At 33.6% G+C, this 27,595-nt stretch overlaps 1 protein-coding gene across 1 annotated transcript in view; it reads right to left on the bottom strand.

Moving 5' to 3' along the window:
* Nucleotides 1-27,595, bottom strand: part of dpr11 (defective proboscis extension response 11) — a 163,066-nt gene that overhangs the window by 34,911 nt on the left and 100,560 nt on the right. Inside the window, exon 4 of the mRNA XM_017610960.1 lies at nt 9,430-9,590. Within this exon, the coding sequence (XP_017466449.1) occupies nt 9,430-9,590 (161 nt within the window). The remainder of the gene's footprint in view (nt 1-9,429; nt 9,591-27,595) is intronic.

The raw sequence follows: 27,595 nt of genomic DNA, 5'->3' as shown, positions 1-27,595 counted from the left end.
TTAATTTTAACCGTGTTTTCAAAATCTGTAATTCAACTGCCGATTAAAATAAAACGGATTGACATAATGGATTAAAATTTACTTCGCCGTAAGGGTACGATTTTTGTCTAAAGATCGTGCCTTAGGAATATAGAAAACAAATTATTATAGGTGCACTAAAAAGGTGTTTAGTTAACGACCGTCTGGAGGCGGTTCTGCCTACTAGAGGGTTAATATATAGATATGTGTATATGGGTAACCGTTTTATTAATTTCTACCAAACTAGTTATATTTATTGCCCTTGGTATAAAAAATGCGTAACTACTAGGTACTCATGAAATTTGATGTGTAAACTCACGCATACGACAAAGCATAAACATACGTTTACGTATAAGTATAATATCTCATTCTTACTCTCACAATTCAGGGAAAAGTTAAGTTTCTTCTCTGTGCCACCGTGAACACTTTTTTCTGCTTTACTTATTAAGCAATTTAAATATATTTTTACGTAATTTTTTTTTATTGAAAATATCTTTACAAACCCGTTTTCCTTGCTAGCATCCATTTTTGTTTATTTTTACATTTAATATTTCTCCTCTTCTTCGTAAATATAATCGATTAAACTAGCTTGGATGCCGAAGTTATCGATTTAATCTGAGATTACTTTATAATTATAATTTTGTATAGCTAATCTCTTTTTGTATTTATTTAAGATGTGAGGGTGTACACAAGGGATGTTAATTTTTTCGCTTTTTATGATCCCGGGATTTTCGGGATGTCGTTATTACAATCCCGGGATAAAATAAATGACAACTGCATGGGATTGAATTAGGTTTTAATTTAAAGTGGCGTTTTTATTTTTTCTCTCTGACTTCAGGATTTATTTTAAAGGACCTTGCAATTTCAATGGTATGATTAATAATTATTTTTTTTTAAATTCAATGCAATGTAGAATAAAATTATGGTTACCAAATGAAAGAGGCAATTTTTAGAGTAAAAAAAATTAAAATTTTTTGGACTCACAAGGACGAATAGGTAATTTTTTAAGCTGACAAATTTAGAAGGACGAAACTCGAGGATGTTATCAAGTTTATATAAGTCCTTAACATATAATTTTTACAAAGACAAGTATTGCGAAATTTAAAGGATACAATTTTAAAATTACATTTTCAATACTACCAGTCCTTATGCACCGAAATATTCAATCTGTTTAAATTTTACAGAATTTCTTCTTTAATTTTATACCCATACTTCTTCTCTAAGCACATTTCACTGAATTTTTTAAATCATTTTGAATTACTGACGTCAGAGTGAAAAACTATACTATATTTGGCCCATGGTTTTGCGAATATATTGATTTTTGTGTGCAAAAATTTACTATTGCACGATGTTATCTATATATATATATATAATGAGCAAGGCATTTATAAAAAAAATATTAACTATTAAATAAAAAGGGAAATACAGCCAAGGCTGGTCATGAAAAGCAGTTACTATTATTGCCATCAGTGAAAATTACAAATCTCGAAAATCCCGGTATTATTCGCCAAGAATCCCGGGATTTTCAGGACTAATCCTTAACCTAACTTCGACAATTTTTATGCGATTGCAATAACTTAGCTATAAATTTATTCAAAAATTGATTTAATTTGAATAATGCTACATATTTTGAAATTGTTAAAATTATCGATGGTAAAAATTTAAAAAAATTAAGAGAAATATGTTTTTTTGTTTCTATTTTGTCCGATACAAAATCCCACAAGCCAAGTCCGGCAATAGATTATTATATACCTTTGCCTGTATAACCTCTTCTCAGGTCATATTCGATCTTTGAAATGGAATCAAAAGTAGTCATTCAAAAACTCATAAATGTACAAAATTCTATTTTCTAACTTACATACATCGACAGGTCGCGACCTCTAGATGACCTTTAAAAAATCTATAAAAATAGGCAAAAATAGTTCTCATAAAAGCAAATAAAATTAGGGGGTAGGGTCTGGAAATTTCAAACAAACAAAAACTTTTCGTACATGTACATTAGGGCGGGTCGAAAATTTAATTTTTCTCAGATCCCTTGGAAATAGTGAAAATATATTGTATCATGAAGTCAACAACAAGCCTGCAAAATATTAGTATTTTATTTTAGTTGTAAGAGCCCGCGCATCGACCGCAAAGTGACCCACAGCACACTAGTCGAATAAGACCAATTCTTGTTATAAATTCTGGGATCGGCAAAATGGTTTGGTGCATATTATTAGATAATGAATCAGTTAATGCAAAAGATAAAGTCAAATATAATTTTTCGCAGCCCTTTAGCTTATCGTTAATCTCAAAGTTATCTTTTTTCAATACATTTTTAATTGTTCTCTTGATAATTGCACTGGCCTATAGTCAAAAGATGTAAAGAACAGCATTAATATTGCTGCCGTTTATTTAGGTCGCTGGTTGCAAATATTCTAATCTTGTTTTAATATTAGCTATAGTTTGCGAATTTTTGCAAATATAGTGACAATTTCGGTAACTCTAATAGAAAAGCCATTATTTTCCATCATCGTGGAAAAATTTTGTTTATGCAAATGGGTCTGGAAACACTGAACAGGCACAACCTCTTGAAACACTAATTGGTTTACTTATATTTATGCATACAATATAAAAATTGCAAATATAAGAAAATAACAAAAAACTTTGTTCAAATTTTTTTTTTGTTTTAAAATAATTTGTTTATAATCTGATCGATTTTAATCATATTATTATCAAAAATCGGTAGCATTAAGTCTCGCCTTCAATTTGGTAATTATTAAGTACCGATCGAGTAACATTTACCAAAGTTATATGGAAAAATTTAAGTGGATCTCCAGCTTTTTTCTAAAAAAATTTATCTTAAATTGTATAAATAACTTTTAAATGAAAGAGCCGGATTACGGAAAAGGGTGTCAGGGAGTGACTTTTTTCGTTCAAGCTAAATGCAAAGCAATATGGTCCAATTGGAGAGTCCTCAAAAGGATTTCCCAGGATATGTTAAATACTATTGCATTTAGCTACAGTCACTTTTTCACATCATGGAATTAACTAAAATATTTATGTTTATCTAAACACTTATTGCACGTCCCCTACTTTCCTATAACGGCAGAATTAGAGACCGCGAACAATTTTTAAGACTGCATAAATGGACTTAAAATGGGCGTTTCTCACCCTAATTGTATTATGTTAATGTATATAAATACTTATATACTTGAAACTACTATTAACTTATCAAACGATTCGTAATCTTTGACAATACATGTTTGACTTCATTCACCACAATCTTGGAAACTGACCAAATCGGCCCATGGCCCACTTAATATTATATAAACATCCGAAAACATTAGAACGTTTGAAATATATCTCGTCTCACTTTTTTGAATTTTTCACTTGGTTGCTGAAGCAATGAAGAATTGAAAATTCATAAAGGAAAATTATAGTTTTTGTGAGTTTTATCTTAATACCTTAAAAACGTGTAGACTTATTGAAAAATGATAACTGAACGTGAAATACTAAATTTAATAACCCTTAATTTGATATATCGTCCTATTTATAACAATTAACGCATACCATAGATATTACAAGCCAAAGTTAAATTTTAAAAATTCATACACTTTGATTCAATTGCGCGGGCTAAAGATAAGTTTTAAATTAATCTTTCGTGGCCAATAGCAATTGGCTTAGAGCTAAGACATCATAACATTACTATTACAATACGGTCAAATGCCTTTTATTTTCCCCCATACAAAATCGACCCAGCCTAATGTACATATACGCCCAATGCCAGCAGCAGTTTTTCTCATTTTGAAAGCAGCATTTACTGCTCAAAAAAAGTTTTGGCATTTAACACTGTTCGGTCTCATCCGTATCAAAATTCGGCGATTTAGCTTTGAGGTATTAAAGGACTTTGATCCGGCATTAAAACCACCAATATTGTCAGCAAGCAGATCAAGCGAACACTAACTCTTGCCAGCAGATGCTACTTTGGGCTGGGTAAATAAGCATGTAAAATAAATATGAGAGGCCTTTTCTGGTGGGCGGCGTGTACCAAAAAAGATAGAATGGAGCAATATACGAGCTTTTAAATGGCATAGGCAAAGGAAACATATTGAAGACCAACTTAATCCCTAAACCAAGCAGACGCCATTCTACGATGGATTCTAAAACATTTCAATAACAAAAGTAGATAGCGATGTAATTGTTTGCATTCCTAGAAAGGGAATGCAACCACCTTTTTACTAGCACCGATATGAGTATGAGGTCTATCTATCGCAGTTAGACTGTTCATGACAAATTTAAAAACTGCAGTTAAAAATATTCTGCGAAAAGCTATCAGAATTGATGAAAGTACAGCTTTTTCTGTAGAAACTAGTTTACACTTGTGGATAAAATCGGCTAGAGAAATGTGCTTCTCCCGGTACTCAATACATGTTCGTCGTACTCAAAAGTCACTTATGCTTTCTTTCCATTCCCGCACTGGCAAACTAACTCAACTATATATTTGCTGGTAAATTTATTATTAGTAGTAGTCACACTATTGTCTAAATAAGTTAACTCTAAACTGAATTGAACGCCAAATTTTATTCAAATGAATACTAAATAACTTGGAAAACCACTAAAATTCAACTTTCTGAGCAAATACGGGCAGCGGGGCAACTTTGAAACATTGCTGAAGAAATTTTTAAGCAAACTTTTGAAGCATTCAGCAATTACACATGTCATACATGACCGAATTTTAGTTGGAAGCAGGAATTGCTAAAATTTTTTACGTTCTTGGTCACTTTTGGTATGTTGTTATTGGCTTTTCATGCAAAATTGAGTTTAGTGCTTAAGCCAAGAATCACTAATGGATGTATGTGCCTCATGCATACGTATGCTGTCGCATGCTTCACTTGGCAGTGTTACCAGAAAAAAATTTCGCTTCGAGCTAAATCGATCGAAAAAAGAGCTAAATAATACTAATAGTAGCTAAAATGAAGAGCTAAATTTTTTCTTGAAGTTGAGCATTTATTAAATTAAAGTTGCTTTTATATTTTCCGCAATTTTAATAAAAATAACGAATTTTATAAATTTAAGTTTTGAAAAAAAACTTTTACAACCAAAATAAGGTGCATAAATTTGGAATTCATTGCCACGGCACTTATAACACTTATATGTATGCGTATACTTATATAAAATAGACGATGAACTAAAAACACTTTACAAACTGTTAAAGTCTGCTAGTCTAGTCTAGATATTTTTGAAAAGAGCTAAAACAAGAGAGTTGGAGCTAAATCCCAATTTTCGGAGCTAGATAGGAAAATAAAGAGCTGAATCTAGCTCCAAAAGCACCGAAAATGGCAACACTGTTACTTAGTCAGTGAATATATACGTATATAGGGTACATGAGTGTATTTACATACATGCATACATACCCACCAAACAATTTGTGTTGCCGGTAATAAGAAAACGTGTCGCCCTCGGAAACAAATTTATTGCCGGTAATATTACCATCGAATCGATTTCCTATTACCGGTCGCTCTAAAACGTCCGCCGAAGTCAACTCGCCTGGGCGAGTCGTTTTCTTATTACCTGAATGAGTCCTTTTCTTATCGCTTCAGGCGATATTTGGAATAATTTTATTCTTTTTTAAACCTCATTTATTTTTTTGTATACCAAATTGCAACTTACAATCGGAATTAATTCATTTTCTCGCTGTGAGACTTCCTATTTTTTCAAACTTGTCCTTGGGCCAAATTTAGACGCTTTTGGCCAATACTATTGACGCCATATTCATAAGTTTCGGAATTTTTGAGAACTTTTTTATTCAAAATTGACATGAACGAAGTGATGTTGCCGATTTGTCACCACAGCAATAAATCGGTGAGTCGCCAATTTGTTGCCATTGACGATTGTTGCCTATTTCTCATGTTTTGCATGGTGGGTACATACATATATATATGCCCGTATAAATGTACACATATGTATAGTATATATTAATGAATAAATCGCTCAATGCTGTGCAGAAGCAGAACTAAATAAGACATTTACGAATTTTCCATTAAATTCAGTTCGTAACCGTTGGTTGGCTAAAAGTTTTCTTGTTAAAAGCTTTTGGCCATACAAAAGTTCCTTTGTCATAGCCGTAAGGAAGTTGGACTTTGACTTTTTCAATGCATTTTAGCCGCAATTTAAATGCAATTTTCCAAGTAAATTTAAATACAAAGAACCACAGTTCGCATGTGTGCGTATGTATGTGTGAGTCTAGTAGGTAAATAAACCCTGCAGCAAAATTTAGAGACAGTCTGGCAAAGCGCTAGTTCCAACCTACAAATTTCAGAACTGTCTCTGAACTAAATACTGCAAAAGGGATGCAGAGCTGGACGGTTGAAACTCATGTGGTGCTAGTTGTGCTGTCATCAATGTCACTTCTCTTGGTCATGTGAAATCTGACAAAAGATGCACAAATATACATACCATACTATATTTTTTCGATTTTTTTAGACCCTAAAACTAATAGCAAACTGTTTTCGTTTATTCAGTATGTAATTCCCTAGTTTATGGGGCAACGGCTAAAATATTTCCAAAAAAAAATGGTTATTGGTAACATTAATGTCATTTCTATACATAAAGGTATAAATTTTAATGCAGAATATAACCATAAAATTTAGTTAAGCTAGACTTAACAGCAAAAGTATCCGTGCACTATTTCCTTTTTAAGTATTCACAGTATATTGAGAGCTAAAATTTGTTTGTTATTATTTTATAAAAAAAAAAAATTTATCATGCTTAAGACAAAATCATATAAACCCAGTTTTCAAGCTTTATTCAAAGCAAAGAAAAAATCAACGATTTTCATTAAAATTTTCGACCCGTTAATCAGATAAAAAACTTATCACCGAGTGCAGTGATTATTTTTTATTTTTCAATACTTTTTTTTAATTTTAAATATTTTTCATTAAGTTTTTGTTTAAGCATGGCTCTTATTTCAGAAACCATTTAAATTTTTTGCAAACTTAATAAAACTCTAAAGACAGCCCTCAAATTTCAAATTTTTTAATCAGAGTTTTTTTTATAAATGTTTCGTATATTCAGTTTTGAAATCCATAACATTTTAGTGTAGTAAAGTGTAAACTTGCATCTGAGACGAAAATAATTAAATAGGAAATACCTTCAAGAACGTGCGTAAAATGAGTTATAAAAAATCAAAGCGATCAGTTATACTAAAATTTAATGGGCTATAAAACTGCAAACTTGCGAACTCTGATGTAAAATATTGAAATTTTTATAACAATTTCTAGAATTTTAACAAATTTCCAACACAGTTAGAAACGTGAATTTAAATAAAAAAATAAATTTAAGAAAAATATTTAACATGAAAACCATCGTGAATATCCAAATTATATATATTCTTAATTCGATGCAGGGGAGTCTACGTATTACATTTATTACAATTTAACGATGAGTTATCATTAATAAGCAATCAATATATCGCCGTTTTTCTCATTTTGTCACATGACTTATATATTTAAATATAAGTAACACAGAAATGCCCATTATATGTAACAAATATAAATTGTTTTAAATAATAACGGTTTTAAAATGTTAAGGAATAACCGACACTTTATATTCCTAATTTAAAATCACAGTTTACCTAAAAAAGTAAATTAGTGCAAAACAAATAGCTATTATTTAAAAAATAAAATGAAGTATTTTTTATTTACAAATTGTATGCGTGCTTTTTTAATTACAGTATTTAAAGAAAAGAAACCAGCTCAAAACTAACCACATTTGTTCTAGCTCGGAGGTGACTCTTTTTGATCTATCTAGGAACTGTTGTTTTATGAACTGTCTAAGAACCATCTAAGCCAGAGTCAGCTCAGAACAAGTTCAAAAGTTCTGCAGAGGGCGACAATTGTCACTTCGTAGAACATCGCCATGTTAAAAAAGACAGTTGAAATCATTGATTTGGGATAAATGAAGAACCAGTACTGTCTCTTTTCAGGCTAGGTCAGCGCGAGTTCGGAACCCATTTGGTTTGCTGCTGGGAATGGAAGCACATACACATGTACATATGAACATTAGCGTGGTCCAAAAAAGTAAAGTCGGAATTTTAATAATCTCACCCCCTAGGATGGTTCTATATCGAAAAGAGTATATCGCTATTCGTTTATTTTGAAATCAAAAAATATTTAGAGGTAGCTCAAAGCGCTCAAAGTCGTCTTTGTATGTTATATGGGAAAAAACAAGTTTTCGTAGAAATGGCATAGAATACTTGAAAATCAATATTTTTAGATCGCAAAACTCTGGTCTTTTCAGGAGACTTTCAATAATAATTGTTTATTTAGACATTTTTTTTGCATTTTTCTGGGTTTCTCGGGGTTTTTGGCGGACCTATAAACTATAGTCACTCTGAAAAAACTATTATTATTATTTGGAATTTTTCGCAGATAAACAGAGTTTTCCGATCGAAAAATATTGATTTTTAGGAATTCTATACCATTTCAACGAAAACAAATATACATATATTTATTTTCAATATAAAATACATGGGCGCGTTGAGTGACCTCTAAATATTTCAAAATCAAAAATAGGGGTATATTCCTTTCGGTATAGAACAATTCTATTTAGGGGGAGAGAGCTTAAAAGTGTACTTTTTCACGTGCATTTTTGGACTTCCCTAATGCACATACAAGCGTTTTGGCTTGTGGGTAACACATACAGTGAAACCAGGACGATGAAGAGACGGGTATTAAAAGTTGGAATTTTGGTGCAAAAAGTCAACCAAGTAGTAAAACTAACCAGTCCAGCTTGAAGTCATTTTATCACTAACAGTAGAAATTGGCGCTTAACCTGTCGCTAAAGCTTTCAACGCAAAATGTTAAGAAAAAAATTTACAAAATCACTTTAGGGCAGTTAGTGTGGCAAACAAGAAGAAGAAGAATACGCTTTTTACACTTCGGAATAGTTCAAAGTCGGTTTTGGACTAATTACATCCTTCGAAAACTAACATATGAAGAAACTTTCGTCTGCAACTGCAACGGAGAGGAACTAGTCGAGGGCTAATCAAATTCTACCTTAAAGGACTAGTTCTTTTGCAAGTTTGAGTAAGTTGTTACACCAAGATATGCATTCTACTATTTAGTAGAAATATTCCACTAACGCAATAATAAATCGCTTGTGGCAAATATAAATAGAAGCAACAGCACGGCTAGCCACACAGCCATGCTTTTGTACATGTGCGTGTGTATGTGTGTGTGGGCGTGTGAGTTCGTGTGCATGTCCGTAGCATTCGTGACCTTTTTTCAAGGCAACTCGCTTGCTGGGAATTGACTTAGACTTAACGGTACAATCTCAAACTCAAACTGCCTTTTCAGTTTCCCTTCTTTAATTGCACAAGTTTTTACTGCTGCTGCAACTGAAGCGAAATGAAAGTTCTTCGCAACTTACCAACCACTTGCAAGTGCACTCGGGCGCTAACTTTTGGCTCTGTTGACACTTGACATTCGTAGGCGCCCGCATCTCTTGCTTGTACGTATTTTATTTGCAGCGTCCAAAATTTATCTGGCTGTTTCAGCGCTAGAAATCGTTGGTCTGCAATGAAAACGGCTCTGCAAATACAAAAGAAAAATATGCATGAGAATTTGTTTATTTTTATTTATTAGTATAGGTATGTTAGAAATTAGTGTTTTTTTTTTTTAAATTTACTGTTGATATTTATTATGCATTTATTATTTTCTTATGTAGTGCTATCTACGTATAGCAAATACGAGGTTAATTCACAACGAAGAAATTTCCATTTAAAAGCTTCCTTAAATAATTGGGAAATAGCAACTACAGCCAAACGGCTGCCCATTTCTACACTGAGGGGAAAAAATATTAAAATCAAATAGAAACGTAATTGATCTTACTATAAACGTCAACGAAAGTACTGTATATTGGTAAATATTCAGTTCAATTACGCGCATATTAAAATGACCGCGTTCGTACTGAAAAAGCAGCCGCGAAGTGAATAATCAAGACAAAAACTAAAAAAAAATTTAATTTGCATGTTGCCTGCAGTGGAATTCGAACCCGACCATTTCCGGATATAAACAACTTGTGGCAAGCATCTTTGCGCACTCAGCTACACCCAGGCATATAAATCTGCTTTCAAATGTTGAATATCCAACAACACCACAGCACGCGATTTGTACTATGTATGTAGGTGTGTGTTGTCGCCACTCTCAGAGCGGTGCTCTGCATGCTTGGGGTGCGTATGTACACTTACATATACATACTCAGATGTGAACAGTCAAATACGTGCGTAATAAATTTTGTATGAAAATATTATTTTTAAATACGAACATTTTTAAACGATAATCAAATATAAAGTATTCATTTTTACTATGCATTATTTCCCTCAGTGTATATAACATATTCGGTGTTTTCATGATTCTGTGGGATAATTATTGGTTCTGTGGAGCAGTAAAAGGTCCCTTAAGATTGGTTTGGTTATGTTAATAGTTTCAAAATTTTGGGAGATTCAAACTTAGAATTATTTATTGCGTTAGGTCTGAGCAAAAAGTATTTGATGCGTTTTGGTTAGAAAAAATGCATAACATTTTTTCCACAATAATGAGCATAAATAAAAAATGTGGAAGAAGTTTATGATTATTTTTGGCATTCATCAAAAAGGAGGTAATTTTTTGAAGTTTCATAAACTGTAACTATTATCAACGGCCTTGCTACATTAATAATGTTAAAAGTGTAAATCGGAGTATTTTGTTTCCCATATTTATACCAATGTAATAACATTTCGAATCAAAAACCATTATCAATGCTTGGTACTTTTTTGCTTATGTGGTTCGCTGCTTTTTTATTAAAAATATTTAAAATGTAAACTGTTAAATGAGACTTCATTATAATTGTTCTATTTATTTTATAATAAAAACCACGAGCGTATTATGTTTTTTTTTTTTCATTTTCTTATTTTGAATGAAATATTGCTATTTAAAAATAGAGGTCTTTCCAAATAAAACCATTTTATAATATTTGGGACCAAATTTACTTTTAAATGTCTCATCAGATTTTAGTTAGCGTGTCACCACTGACTTCAACAAATTTTTATTTTAAAATTTCCTATGTATGGCTTATACACACCGCCCTCCGATAAACAGTTAACACCTTAAGAATAAATAAAATTCTGATCACTTTCTTCATGCGTTCTGAAACCTTGTTTTGACAACACCATTTTCGAAATTATGTAAATCTTTTGCTTAAATAAAAATATATTACTTCTGGTGATCAAGTAGCATGAATTTTATGAAATGTCATCATTTTATTAAAAGTCAAATTGTTAACAACAACAACGATGTCATTAAATGGAACCACCTTCTTTTTCTGGAGCTCAATCGGCTCAGTAGTTTTCGACCCTATAAAGTACATACAAAAAGACACTCTCGGCCTTTTGATATTTGTATAAGATAGTAGTAAAAAAACAATATTTTGGTGAAATGTTAAGTTGAATGAACGGAAAATTGAAGAATTTCCTGGAAAAATTGAGAAAAGATTTTCCAACAAGTAGCTGAGGATTTTTTCTGCCGGAAGTTCTGAACTTGAATGAATCACTTGAAATTTAAAATAAAATGAAGAAATTGAATATTCGCCTATCGTTTCTAAAGATAACACAATGTTTTTTTCTAAAGAACACCCAATTTGGCTGCAATTTGACTCAAACATGTATTTATAATTGTACGAGTTCGTTACCACCATGCAAAATATGAGAAATAGGCAACAATCGTTAATGGCAACAAATTGGCAACGCACCGATTTATTGCCATGGTGGCGAATCGGCAACATTATTTTTTTCATGCCAATTTTGGAATAAATTAGTTATCAAAACAACAGTATTATACAAAAGCGTCTTATTTATACCAAAGATAGGATTGAAAAGATAGGAAGACCCATAGCAAAAGAAAGAATTATTCCTGTTTCTAAGCTCCAATTTTGTAAAAATAAATGAAGTATTAAAAAGAATAAAATTATTCCAAATATCGCCTAAAGCGATAAGAAAACGACTCATTCAGGTGATAAAAAAAAAATCGACTCGCCCAGAAAACGGGAGTTAATAGCGTTTCTAGTTTGTGCTATGTATCCGTTTCATTAAGTAATTCAGCATGTGGTGTGTGTGTGCAAGCAATTCAACGCATCTAACACCAGTTTTTTTTTCTTTTTAATGCATTTTCTCTGTAAATTTAATTAAGGTATTATCGGATCTTATGATTGCAACAATAATTTAAATGACCGAAATAACTCTAAATTATTTATTTTGTCCGTTTTAAATCTAAATCTCCGTTTGACAAAGTGAATTACTTTTAGGTAGCTATAAAAAGGTGGCAACCTTTACCGGAAAACACACTCTCATTTAGTTGAAAAATATTTTCTAATTCATAAGCCGGTGCATGTTGTAAATGTCCACAATACAACAATAAAATTTTCAAATTCACCAGAATATTTATGCATATGCAAGACTATATATTCACTGGAGTGTGATTACCTTTAATTATATACATAAGCCATTCAGAATATTTTGTACAAATGCATGCAAATTTTGCCAAGTTAAAAAAAAAGCAGTAAAAGCAATTAAGGCTAGCTGAAAGTAAATGAGATTATAAACTCCAAGAAATGCACGCTTTTGATTAAAGGACTTTATTATTTAAATAATTTTCCTACTTTGAAAACGTCCTACGCAAAAATATTCATCTTTTCAAGACGATTTCTGGTTTTATCATGTAAATATGAGTAGTGGGATTTTGTTTTTGCATATAATTCGAATTAGGTTGAGTTCTGAACCATAGTGCGACGCGACGAGTTTACAAGCGGTATGTACATACATACCTATGTACGTGCACACGCATTGGCATTTTCTGCGTTACACTCGCTCCATTTGAATACACTTTTTTCGGCATAACATCGTGAAGGAATCGATACAGATATAAACACATCTATGTACATTAGTATATAAGAATATTCAAAATGAAAAGAGAAATCGATTTTTCCATATCTGTCTGTCCATTCATCCGTTTGTGCACACGATAACTCAGTTGGAAATCACAATATCACACGTATTTCTCTTGGCTTAAAATATTGCAAATCGGAAAATACCAACAACTACCACCCTTCTTCATAGGCGCATTAAACCCTAAACTGATTCTAGTCGAGTCCAATAGAGCACGTCAGTCGTTTTTTTTCGGTGCCAGATGACGCCAATTGGAAATTCCAAGTGAAGCCAAGTCCTTCTCCTCCTGGTCTTTCCATTTCAGAAGGGGCCTTCATATCCCTCTGTTACCAGCATCGCCATCCGCGTAATATATTGGCGAATGGTTCCGTGTTCATAATTGGCTAAGACGTGTCTTTTGCATCCTAATTCAAGCAGCTTACGACTTCTGGTGCACTGAGGGAAAAAAATATTAAAATCAAATAGAAACGTAATTGATCTTACTATAAACGTCAACGAAAGTACTGTATATTGGTAAATATTCAATTCAATTACGCGCATATTAAAATGATCGCGTTAATTCGCATCCGCGAAGTGAATATTCAAGACAAAAACTAAAAAAAAAATTTAGTTTGCATGTTACCTGCAGTGGAATTCGAACCCGACCATTTCCGGATATCTACAACTTGCGGCAAGCATCTTTGCGCACTCAGCTACACCCAGGCATATAAATTTGCTTTCAAATGTTGAATATCCAACAACACCACAGCACGCGATTTGTACTATGTATGTAGGTGTGTGTTGTCGCCACTCTCAGAGCGGTGCTCTGCATGCTTGGGGTGCGTATGTACACTTACATATACATACTCAGATGTGAACAGTCAAATACGTGCGTAATAAATTTTGTATGAAAATATTATTTTTAAATACAAAAATTTTTAAACGATAATCAAATATAAAGTATTCATTTTTACTATGCATTATTTCCCTCAGTGTGGTTACACCAATTATACTCTGGGTAATTGAGAAAAGGCCCCGAACACCTATCTCCTAGATAACGGCGACTTATACAAATAAAGTGACTGCAGTTAATTCAAATTGGGATTTAGAGAAGAAATAAGACTATTTATTATAAATTTTGGTCATCTCTTTCACTGCTTTATCAATTTTCTCCAAACTCGTAAAAATTGTTGATTCAAGTCCAACTTTATATTCGGGTGATAAATGAAAAACATGCGAAGAAAACTTGATTTCAGCCTCCAAATCTTCTCAAAGTATATTCCCAAAGTGGGGTTAGGGGGGTGGTTGATTGCATCCCAAACTTGTTACAACATACACATACCCAAATTTTATTCGATTTGCATGAACATAGAAAATGTGGTTATATTACCGACAAAACTCTCACGAAAATATCAAGCTATGTTCTTGTGGACTTCTCGTTTTGCCGTTGCAAGAGTTCAGAAATTACTATAAAAATTGTTGAGAGAATTTGAGCATGTACAAGAAAGTATCAAAAGTATTAAAAGTAAAACACAAAAATTAACCGAATTGGAAATGCATAGGTATGTAGGTATGGTGGCCAGCAAGCAAAAAACACCATAGTAGCTACTGGAGAAGCATGCGAATCACTTTTTCCTCGTTGCCACTCGCTGAAAGCCTTTGCTTGGCTTTGTTGGGGCAACCCTATATAATCTTGATAATAAAATTCAGCAACAAAAAATTTAAGACGAACTAGAATGAAATTGCAAGTCCTCTGTGGTAGCATTTATGGATGTAAGGAGCTAAAGTGGAAAGTGAATTGCTGACTGAGCAATATTTTGCCTCTGCTACTGGTTATTTCATTGTGCGTTTAAATATGTATGTGCATGTGGTGGCTGTCACATCCCTGCAGAAAATAATAATCATAACCCACTTGTAATTAGCTTTTTTGCGGGATTTCTATAAAATATATAACTTATATGAAGTTAGCTACATATTCTATTGTATTTTATGTCCAAAAGAAGTTAGTTACAAGTTAGTAGGTAACCACCCTTGACTATTTCGCGGCCATCGCCATATAAATATAGTTAGCTTCCGTCAAAGAAAATATACAGATAATAGTGGCTTTTAGCTGCTTCCTAATCAACTTAAAGTTAGCTTATATTTAGTTAGATACATTTCCTGCAGGGATATTATCGGTGTTTACATGTGGGTATTATTGCTGCTGCATTGAACAACTTGTAAGCAAGTCATAAAATCACAAGTTTTATCAACCAAAAAAATTCTAATCTCAGTTGTCGTTAAACATGTTAGAGCACCATCAGCCTCCACTCGAACGACCGAAGGCGTTGCGAATCGCGAAGGGGCTCTTCAAATGCATTTAGGATAGGAGTGAAGCCTTGAAGCGTCGTGGAAGGTAACGTATAAGGCAGAAAAAAGGATAAGGATAAGGATAAGGATAAGGATAAGGATAAGGATAAGGATAAGGATAAGGATACGGGTAGGTAATAAGTTAAGATAAAGAATAAGTGTAAGGATAAGGATAACGATGAGGATACCGATAAAAAGAAGGATAAGGATAAAGATGAGAAGAATGATAAGGGTAAGTATAAACATAAGGATACATGCAAGCAAAAATAATTTGACTGTTTGAGCACTTAATAATTCTGCATAAAATTTGAATGACAAATAAAATGGAGCTTGATGTTCGCCTATCGCTTAGGGACGGCAACTCTAGCAAATTCCTTATAGTCTCATAAGGTGGAAGGTCATTAGTTCATTTAGTTTTTTTAAGTGCATATTTGGTAATGGATCGTTGGATTCGTTCTATGCGATTTGAGTGATTACTAACCGTGGAGTTCGCTTTAGCAATGATATAATCATAGTGTTTATTAAAACAAAATTGGAACTGAAAATAACACCCTGATCTTCTAACGGTAATCAAACAAGATAGGGCTGTCAATACTGTTGTAGGCGACTGCGCAACATTTACTTGCTTATATTGATATGCAGATTACTTTATTTACTTCAAGAATGAGCACAAATCTAGTTGAAGACTGTCTTCACAGTCAGTAGGATTCGAAAGTTTCTTAAAGATTTTAACGTCGTAATCGAACATAATACATTTGGAAAAATGCAGACATTGAGGTCATTGTAGTAGATCTGCCCCTTTATTAAGCACCTACAATATGCGCCTCCAAAGATCTGAAATCAACCACATATTCGCTCGACATATTTTTGGGCGACATATTTTAATATTTTTTATATTTTAAGAGCGAAAGAATTTCTATCGCTATACACTATGTGATAAAAATTAAATCTGTCTTCGAAAAATGTCGTTATATGGAATGAACTGCGCTACACTGTCAACAAAACGATTTTTAGCAACTTCACATTTGGACTCTATTGTACTTAAATTTAAAAGTGTTTTCTAGAGTTTCTAATAAAAGGGTTTACAATTTAGGTGAAACCTTGCTGATTGTTTTTAATATTTTCTCAAAGTTTTAAATTCGGATTTATATGGTTTTTTTAGATAATGAGGTATACTTTTATAAAAAACTAATAAGCTTTAAACAAACAAAAGAAAAGTAGCCACAACTTGTCAAACTATCGCGACCTTAATAAAATTGGTTTACAGAAGAAATTTTCAACGGATTCCACTATCCAATTCCTATATAGAATTCCCCGCTGATTCCGAAAATCCAGCAAATTTTTTATTCATTTCCAGTAAATCTGCATCTCCAAATTTTTAATAGGACGGCAGAATTTGTCCCAAGGACATCGAACAAATTAATTATTAATTAATAATTTGTTCATATCCTGAAAATTTGCAATTGTCGAACACTTCCAAATGGTCTGACAGGGCGTATGATGAACATTAAAATATCGAATTCAGCTTTTATAACAAACAAGCAAATACCCGGCGTGTTTCACTATGCCTTAGAAGTGTGTTTCGGTTCTTACTCCCTCTCAAAACTGTTATGGCGTAATTCATAAAATATAAAATAGATTGAGTGTTTTAAGTGATGAAGTGTTTTTAAAAAAGTTTCGATTTTTGAATCGTTATTATTTTTTTATGAAGGTATTTAGAAAATCGAGGTAAAATATATCCTATATTTTAAGTTTTTGGCATTCACATTATTAATAGAGTAAAAAATGCCTTTATAATATTAAAAAAAAATAAATAAAGTAGTTTAGTGTTTGGCATGTCCTATCGGGTTGATTAAGAAACAAATGTGGACGTATTAATTAAAAAGTTTTAAAAATATCCTTTTAAATTTGTATCCTTCATATCCTTACACCTATTCATAAGTTTCTTCAAAATGCATTTAAAATTAAAAATCTTGAAGGGTAGTACTTTTAAAGGAAATTTTTGGCATGCAGCAAATGGATAATTGAAGGCAAAATTTATAATTGATCTTGTTTCGAATTCTTGTTTCATTGTGACGCAAATTTACTAAATGTTATGTCCTAACACTGTTGGAAGTATAGTAATACCATCTTATACATAACAAATTAGTAAACAAAGTACAAAAACTGCACAAAGCTTAGCCTAATAACTTTGACAGCAAGTTGGAATGCGTTGCCGTGGTACGAATTGCATAAACTTTTATTCGGATACTTTTTCAATATAAAACCAATAAAATGAGGGGTTGTGCGTTAAAAAAAACAACTTTGGCCTTTTGGAACAGTCTAATACTTATCGCACATGATCTTCAAAAGTGACACAACACAAAATTTGGCAGTTTTGAAATTATGCACTAAAAAGTACACAGAGCTTATACTTACGTCTCAGCAAAAGTTGGAGCAAATTTTTGTTATAATTCGTTTAGGTAAATTTATTATATTATTAGCATGTGCTAAGAAATAGTTTTTCGCATTTTCAGATGAACGTGCAATTTTGAAATGTGTCTCTTTTGAAAACGGTGTGCGATATATCTTAATAAGTGTAAAACCCCTCCCCCAAAATATTATCGTGGTGCCCTCCTTAGATACGGTTGCCATAATATAAAAAGGCCCTAACTCATTTTCTTTTGCAATTCAGCTTTGTAGAAAGTCGGCAAGTCATTGACTAATAATCTAATAGAATTTAAAAATAAGTATCACAGCATTAAACTAGATCTAGCCTTCAATAAAAAACAGTATTTTATTAGTATTCGTGACTAAAGAACTTTACTTTTTATTAAATTAAAAAATTACTATGCGAAGAAATAAAAATGTTATATAGGGCCTTTCTCTATGTACATATGAAGGTAACGATATGCACATATGAGGCATCACGTAAGTACTATGCGCGCTATTGCTGTTTTTGCTGTTTTTCAGGTTGCTGTTTTCTGGCATTCGTTGGCAGTTTCGTGTGAACGACACCTCAACTTTCGACATTAAATGCAGCTAATGCCACTGTAGCCGTCCAATTGCCGACGACTGGGTTCCGCAATACTCAACGTGCGTATTGATTTCCGGCCAAAGAGAAACTATGGGGGAGGCCATAACGCTATGCCCGAAAGAGTGTGCAACTCAACATATGCAAAACAACCGGTAATCCTGTCATGTTCGAAAACGCCACCAATTGATGTCGACTAAGTCCTTTTATTTTGCACACACGATTTGAAAGCAAATTATTGCAATTTTTTATAGCTTCAATTGTTGTTGTGAATTTATGCATTTTTTACTGTTTGCGCTTTAGTGTATGTACAAAAAACGAAAACAAGCATGTGTTTGAGTATAATTTGCTTAAGCCGCGTGTTCTCCTCATTCGAGCATTTCCGCCAAATTGCACACTTGTTTGCTCAGGTCGGTGTGTTTGTGTTGCATCTCGCGGCATATTAAATGTTTTTTATGTATTCACTTGTAATTCTGATTTTAGATCTAGGTTTGTTTATCTAAGCTATCGTCTGCAAATATTTTTGATTCCAAGCACGAAATACATTGGAAAAGAGTATCGTGAAAATGTAATCACTCCTTGAGCTTTGATGTAAAAATGTTGTGTACAAAGCTAAATATTTTATGACTGGAAGCGATCGGAAGTACTTGATTGAGTTAGAAGAGATGAGGTGCGAATTCTTAATCAGGTATTAGATTGGAAAGGTGTTGGATATGTTACTACATACTTGCATGCAAATAAAGTTTATATCCTTTAATACACCATAAGTAAGCGTTTTTGAAACGGTATGCCACTTTGTTTGACTCGGTAATAGTTTCTTTAAATATTAGCAGATTTATTTATCGATACAAAAAGGTTTTAGAAGGGCCTACAAATATTTTTCCGCACTTTAGAGTACAGAGGGTTACACTGGATCGAGATTCCTGAGTTATAATAAAAAATCTAGTTGCTTATATACCAAGAGTGCATGACCAAAAAACTCGATCATACTTCAAGTCGATGCACACTTTTTGTGAGCTTATCTTGTTAATATATAAATCGAGATCCGGGGCAGGCTGCTGAACAGCGGTCTTGCTTACGCCGTAGTCTGCCAAACACAAAAATATTGTGCTAGCGCCAGTCTGTTATAATTTTTGAATTTGTGTTTAATTTGGCAGAATAAATAAAAGAGTTATGAAGAAGAAATGTTGGCTGTTTTTGGGACTCGCCAAGTTTTTATGCCCTTAAAATCCTGTCAAAGTAAGCTTTCAAATTAGGGTGGGATAATTGCAAACTTATTTTCGCGACCCTAATCAAATCAAAGGAAAACACTGTAGCTTCAGTCTTCTAATAAAGAAGCCCCATTTTATTATCTTCTTTTCAGCAACACTATCGTAAGATTGCATACGAAGGACATACGCGCGCCCGCGGAAATGTCTTCTTTGATATTTTTCAAACGATATGACCAACAGAATGGCCTGGCCATAGATATTTCATCTATTTATAATATTGCTAATGTGTCGTCAAAAGGACAGCCCATCTAAAGTATGTTGACTTAAAATTGCAATCATAGACTTTTAACTTGGGCTGGCAGTACTTGAAGACCATCAGAAGGGGCAGGCAACCTTGGATTAATTTTCTGTATACTGTAAATAAAATTCTATCAAAATGTCAAGTCATCTGAATTATGTTAAGTAATCTGTTTTTATCGACATCTTTAATAGCTAAAAAGGCATGATCAGGACCGCTGTTCAACAGCCAGCAGCAGTTACAGAATTTCAATAGAAAACTCTGTAGTTAACTGCCGATTCTGAGTTGACCACGCGCTGTGAATTTGAACCTGACAGTTTGAACTTTGCTCGAGTTCTTCTACAAGTAGCTTGCGGAACAAACCTAATATTAACAAAACTAACTTCATATTGAAAGGGAACATGGAATTTTTCATCGTGTTTTAAAGAGATAATTAAAAAATCAATTAAAAGCAGTTGCCCTACCACAATGATTTTTAGATGCAGATAGAAACACATTTTTTGACAAGAACACCTGTAACTTTACCGCGGAAAGGCTCTAAGCGATTTGTGTCTTGCTTCGAGCTCATATAGCGCTTATCTGAGCTGGAACGAAACTTTGCTTTCATCCTTAAAGGCGTTTGCGAAACGTGGCAAAAAAAACTTAAGTCATTGCGCCTTATTGGTGAACCTAAGTATTCTAGGGGGTAAATATTAAGTTCTTTAGGTTTGCTCATCATTACTTGAATCATTTAGTTGACTTTTAAAATTGAAATTTGTATGCTAACGAACTTGATGAGCATTAAGGCATCAATACACTTGTGCTATTCTGCTTGTGCGAATCTGACAACCGACAAAAATTACCTCAATGGCGACCAGTGCTGGCGCTGTCACTTCAATTGAATTTTGCAGCAAAAAAGAAACATTTTAGTGAATCTTGTGATGAATTTGTTGCTGTGTATCTAGTGATAACTGTGGTGCTGTGAATCCATAATCGATTAATAATATCTTAATGTTAATAATTTTGTATATTGCTTTCCTCAACGTTTGAGACATTGTGATTTTAAAGATATTCCACCACTAAATTTGCACAGGAACACAATAAACTATAAATTAATAAACGTTAAAGATTATTTTAATTGTGATAACAAAACTATCGATTAACCAGTCAGGTGATAAATAACTTAATCGAAAAACCCTGCACCCCTAATTGTGCTTGAAAGTCGTCACTTCGATAATCACTTCACTTTTCCTCCCGAGTCACTCTGAAACACTTCACTTTTAGTGTCTTTTCACTTCGCTCGAAAATTAGCAAACGACAGCACTGATGCCGGCCATAGTTTTAAATGAGCAAGCACATATTTATGCGATTTTTCTGCAGCGAAATAGTAAACTATGAATCATCGGCACGGATTTGTTCCGATGAAATCGCCTTATCATTTGTTCTTAGACTAAAAAAATCTGCATTCTACTTATTTTGAATTATTTACTTAAAAGCCATATTGTAATTATTGAAAGAATTAGTTCGACTTACGTATGTATTTACGACTTTTCTAATTACACGTGCAAACTACCGAATGAATAAATAAAACAAACAAAGTCAGAAGATTACTAAATTTCATATAACCTTAAAAAAATTTAACCGTAAACTGACAAAATACAAAGTGAACCTGTGTACATGTGTGTGCAATGTGAAATTCACCTGTGTATAAAAGTGCAAATGCATATGTTCGTATGTATATATGTGCATATGGATGTAAGTGCGTCGTTGTAGATGTAAGCCAAAATAAAACCATTTACACGCAAAGTATTTTGATATGCAATGCGAACAACGATTCTGGTGAATCTGCTGAATGTAGAATAGCCACTGGGCAAAAGTTGATTCCGTTCCGGCTTGTTGGCGTTGTTCTACATGCCCGACTATGCCGAGTTGTTGTTATTTGTATTGTAGTTGTCGTGTGCAACAAAACATAATGAAACACCAGCGAACAAGGACATCTCAACTTCGTTTGTTGCATTCAAGGTTGCCATTGTACGGTGTACGTATCTGTGTATGCATGTATGCAGATTTTGGCCCAGAGCTTTACAAAACTCAAATTCTCGACTTATGCAACCCAAAATCCTCCCGCCACTTCGTATTTGCACAGAGACTGTTTGGTTGGCCGAGATTGCTATTGCATACAATTTGGACAACTTGAAAAGTAGCTAAGATTTTCAGTTTCCAGTCAGATTTCGAAATTGTATTATTTACCTTTATAAAGCCGCAAGCCACCGCAGGCGAATGTTGCAAACGGCACCAAGGCGGGTAAATAAATTATTATATTGTTATGTTTGTTTGCTTGTTGATATGTATTTATATGCACTAATGTACATACATATACGCATGTAAGCTTGCATGTTTATGCAGCACCTTCAGAGTCACCGAGCGAACACATAAATACCCACTATGCACTTGACTTTTACTTTGTAGTTATTGTATGTTATGGTCTGAGAATGTTTGGAGCTGTAAGCTGAAAACTCTAATAAAATTTTGGCCAATGGCAAAGTTTTCGCACCAACAGATTTTCATTACCTCGACGGCTAGTTATTTACATAGGTTTAATGTGACGAAAAACGACATACATTGTACATATGTATATGTATAAGTACAATGTATGTTCTTTAATGCGAATAACTGCGACAATTTTCATTGCTAAAGCTTTGATGCGTTTTTCATTTCAGTTAAATAAATACAAAAAAGAATGTTCTAAGCACAAAAGGTTTCATAGTCTTTCAAAGGATTCCTAAAGGATTTTAAAATTAAAGGGTATGCAACTCAGCAAATCTTGGTACCCAATTCCGATGAAATCTGTTGACACTCGAATACACTTTTCGGGAATCGTTTTCTTACATTTTTAAGTTATTTTTAGAGATGAAGAGAAAAATGGGAAAAATTAGCTATGGATCGAGTTCTTTCAATACATCTTTAACAAATAGTTTTCGATGGTAACGTAATTTTTACTAAAATAAAGGTCAAAATTACAGCCTATTAGTATTGAACATTTCTCCAAATAAAAACCAAAATTACAATTTTACCACTCATCGTGTTTTGTCCTTGGAAAATCAAAATGGAGCACATGTGGGCAGATTATTCTGAATTGCAGAGCAATTTTAAAGAATTCATAAGGATTTCATCCGATATTTCGCCGAATTTTCTCAACTACAATAAACTGTGGACACTTAGATTCTTTTACGAAATTTCAGAAGACAATCGGTAACGCAATGAAAGTAATGCTGCTATGTAAAGAATTACTTGCAGAATTTTTCAGAATTTTTTTAAATTTTTGTACAGAAATTTCTTTACGAGTTCGTGTCAACCACTTCACGTAATTTTCTTTGAAGATTCGTAAAAAAATCATTACACTGAGCCAAAAGTACAACGGTGTTTTCAACCAAGTTATGGTTTGGTTCTTTCATGGTTAATAAGCCGATTGTAAGAAATTTAATTAAAGTTGAACATTTGAGTACAAATTCGTATGTATGGCAGTCGCTGAACGTGCAGATGTGCTTGTTGTTATTTGTTGGCTTCCAGCAGTACGAATGCCGTCAGCGCGATATATAATTTTTATTTTTGTCTGTTTTTGGTTTTTCTTAATTACGAAAAAGCCTCTGTGAAATGCAGAACCAGATAAAACGACGAAGAAAATTGATTCAAGTTGAACATTTGCAGACACATTTATAAAGCGGCGGTAGCTGAGTGTGCAGAGATGCTTTCTGTTATTTGCTAACATTCAGAAGATGCGATTTCAAATGTCGTCAGAGGCGACTTGTTAAAATGATGACAAAAGTTTTTGTTTTGTATCTCCGAATTATGAAAAAGAATATGTGAAGTGCAACAGTGAAAAGTTTGGTTAATGTAAACAAGGGTGTGGTAAATAAACCAAATCATTTATTTAGTTTGTACATTCGTGTTTTAGTAAGGGATCTTTAAAAGAACCGAGGAACCGAACATCTACGTATAGGTCCTTATATAACCTAAATGACTCTTATATGTATGAAGGAAAACGCACGGCGGCACCTCTACTCATTGTGAGTCATCGCTGAACTTTATTTTCATTCCCCCTTCCAAAAATTCTGGCTACGCTACTGTTTCTAAGTAATAAAGCAGTCTGTATACATATCTATTACAATTTGAATGATTTTTCAGGCATAGTATTTAGTTTTTGAAATTTCGTTGTTTTGAAGTTTACAAATTCCTACCATTTTTTACACCAACACATTAAAAAAAAATAAAAACCCACTGGGAAAATAGGTAAGCACCTTACGAGGTAAGCCATGTTTTCTTTCAGTTTTTAGTACCAAAATTGTCATCATGGCCAATGTCATCTACTAGTAAAGCACAAAATGAACACCTCCAACGACACATTACGTTGTCAGTTGCAAAGTAACGTGCAGCCGAAGTTATCTCCAAGCGCCGAACTACTCCGAGCGACTTCTCTGCATTACACGTAACTTACTTTGTAAAGCGGCTCAGAAGTATGTCTGATACCAAATGTACATTCTAAATTCCTACTTACATAAGGCGGCCATGCCTTTGTAAAAGTAAGGGACGTTCGGCAGGGAAATGGTAATGACTGCCAGGTGAAGAGTAAGTTGCTAATAAGGTATTATTACGTGCTCCTAATTCCCACTGGGTATTTCATTTATTATTTATGTCTTTGTGCGGAAATGGAGCCAAATAAAAGAACATAGCTCTTAAGCTCGCATTTGATTTGGAATGGCTGAATAAATAAGAATCGAATGGATGATAAGTTTTCGTTGAAACCGATGAAATAAAGGAGCAATCTCCATATGTTTTACAAAGTGTGCAAGAAGTGCAAGTAAAATTTGAAATTTTAAGAAACTTCCGATGTATCCAAAAGATTATCGCAAGAGGGAACGTGCAGACCTTAAAAAATTAACACTTTTCTTATTTATTTATTTTTTTTCTTATTATTTTTAAAGCCTGTTGCCAAAAAATTAAGCTACTAACGATGAAAATCGGTGGATAAATAAACCACTTTTAAATGGTCAAATGAAAGCGTGTAATAATGTTTAGTATGAAATACATATAAGCTATTCATATGCCATATCGTACAAGGCCATATTCGTACTTAATCGTACATGGCGTATGAGTTACATTTTCATTATTAAAATTTGAAGTTTTGTTCATTCGCAATGCAAATTTAAAATGAAAGTATCTTGGGGAAAATGACCTGATCTGTAAAAACGGTATATATATAGATCCGTAAGCTACCACTTAAAATTATGCTTACATGTCTCGGCGTTTTTTGTGCCATTATAGCGTCTCTACAGTGTAGATATCAACTGGTTCACATTTACTCCAGTCCGTTTGCATTTTTCGCAAGTATTATTATTATGGAACCGAAATTTTCGTTTAGATAATGTGAACCAGTCAAATGTCCTTGCGGCCATTCAAAATAAAATAATGCTTCCATAATAGATAAGTATTGATATTCTTTACTATGCAATTTTACAATTTTCAAGTAACAAAATATTTGACCATTCGAATTTTCCCATTTGCCAATCATGATTTCCATTTCACCAAAAATGACAGTGTGCAACAATCCATTGTCCTCTTATGTCGCAGCAACAAAACAAAAGACAATTGCAATAGCTGAATCAACTGCTTGTCTTTTCCTTTTATTCTGCCTGGTAACTCATATTCAATTGGCAGTCGATGTGTCATCGATAGTCGATATCCTTGGATAGTCGAAAGAAAGCTTCGCTTAAACACTCACACCCACACACACACACACACACAAGTGCACCAATGCCTGAGCTTGGCGTTGGCAGCCACTGCCGGAAGTCGTCGATGAGTGAGTGCCTGCAAGTGAAATAATCTGCCTTATGAGTGCCGGTATACATTTCACTGCATCTTGCCAATTCTACAATGCGCTCATATTTTCTATATTTTATTTTTCAACTATGTACTCATATTACATGATAATATGTGTACATTGTAGTGGGAGTGAGCGAGTCGCTGCTGGTGGCCGCCAGTGTGGCGAAGTGCAGCGAGATTCAATGAACCCGTCACATTATGACCAGATAACTGAGCAAAGCGCACAGCAGGCGATCATGTGTGTATGCATTTGTGCGACGTAGTATGTTTGCATGACTGCATGCTTGCATCTGCAATGTACATACAAACACATGCGCGGATATTCAATGGCATAGCAAACAATTGCCAACAATGAAAGAAGAATGCGAGAAGTGCAAACAGTTGAAAAAGATAGGCGAGCAAGCACAGTTTTCGACCGATATACCCTTGTCACATATGTATGTATTTATAAATGCAATAAATGGTGTAGTTCGGACAGGCCTTTTGCTGTCTTCTCAATATCTTTGCCTTGATCGCACCCATTTTTTTTCTTACATGTCTCACATGTGTTCATGTTGGTGCATGTTGCTACTTCAAGGCTGCAATTTACTTCCGCTGTCAGTTGATTGTCTCAAGTTTAGCTCGCATTGTCTGCTGCAACATCTGTCCTTTTTTCGATATATGTATTTATATTGTTCATCCGTTTGTTTACTTGTCTGCTGAGCTGTCTGTTTGTACTACTCAGCTGCATGTCCATTCCGCCTGTCAGCTTGAGAATTCTTCTCCACATCTTTGTGTGAGTAAATAAAGATGAGTGCGTGTGCACGTCCTTGTCCTTCTTATTGCTTGAAATTCGTTGCCAGCTTTATACGTGCGTATGTACTATATTTATTTGTAATTTTTGCCTCCTCTAACTTTTGCAATTTTATTTTCTTTTAAAGACCCACATTTTATTGGAGTGTGGTCTTCTTATCCTGAAGCACCCATTGCTCTGTGGCACATTCATTTCATATTAGCGTGTGGAAGTGTGTATTCCATTATTTTGGATTTATATTTTAGATTCTTAATTGTATTCTTATTATTAGATGTTATCTACTGGCTTCTATTGCTACCATGAATTTGGAAAAATTTAGATAGTTACTAAGCTATGTTGGGAGAAGCAAAGGAAAGAAGCTTCTAATAAGCTGGTTAGCAAGAATGCGACCTACAAATTCAATCACAAAATAAAGCAGTAATCAAATGGTTTCAAGGCCAGAGCTGGGTTCTGCTTGACGACACAAATTTGGGAATTGATATTAGATAACACTTCAAGTACAAAGGAAAAACTTCGTCGTTACTTTGAGTAACAACAGGTGACACATTTGAAAAAGCGAACACAGAATAATGTTTAGGCGCGAAGCTCAAATCCCTCCCGCAGGAATGCGCAATCTTGTATTCTATCATTCTTGGCAATGAGATGTCGTTATGATCGTTATGTACAACTGGTGCAACCTCGCAAAGTAGAGAGGCAACTGGTGAAGTTTTTTGCATCACGCCCCAAACCAATGTACGATTGTAGATCCTGACAAGAAGAAGAGCAGTTTTAACAATTATTCGACTAACAGAAAGATTACTCACAATCGTCGGTTCTGGTCATTGTGTGTTCCTCCTTTAAAAACTCATAATTCATTAGCTGTAGACCCAAATCGTTAGTCAGCAGCCAATAGATTAGAATAGAATAGAATAGATAGGTAATTATTTAGTAATCGTTAGTCATATGCCATTGATCATAAGTTATTGCATATTAGTCATTAATGATATTTTGATACTCAACAGCTGTTAGCTATTAGTCATTGGTTGTTACTCATAAACATTTTCCGTATTCTTGGTCCCTAGACAATTGTCACAAAATGTCGGCAGTTTGTCATTACTAGTCAGTCGTTTTTCAT

This window comes from Rhagoletis zephyria, unplaced genomic scaffold, assembly GCF_001687245.7.
Source record: "Rhagoletis zephyria isolate East Lansing unplaced genomic scaffold, Rhagoletis_zephyria_1.1 Rzeph_scaffold_00356, whole genome shotgun sequence".
NCBI lineage: Eukaryota > Metazoa > Arthropoda > Insecta > Diptera > Tephritidae > Rhagoletis > Rhagoletis zephyria.
Note: the sequence above shows the minus strand (reverse complement) of the source record. Positions and strands in the feature narration are given on the sequence as shown.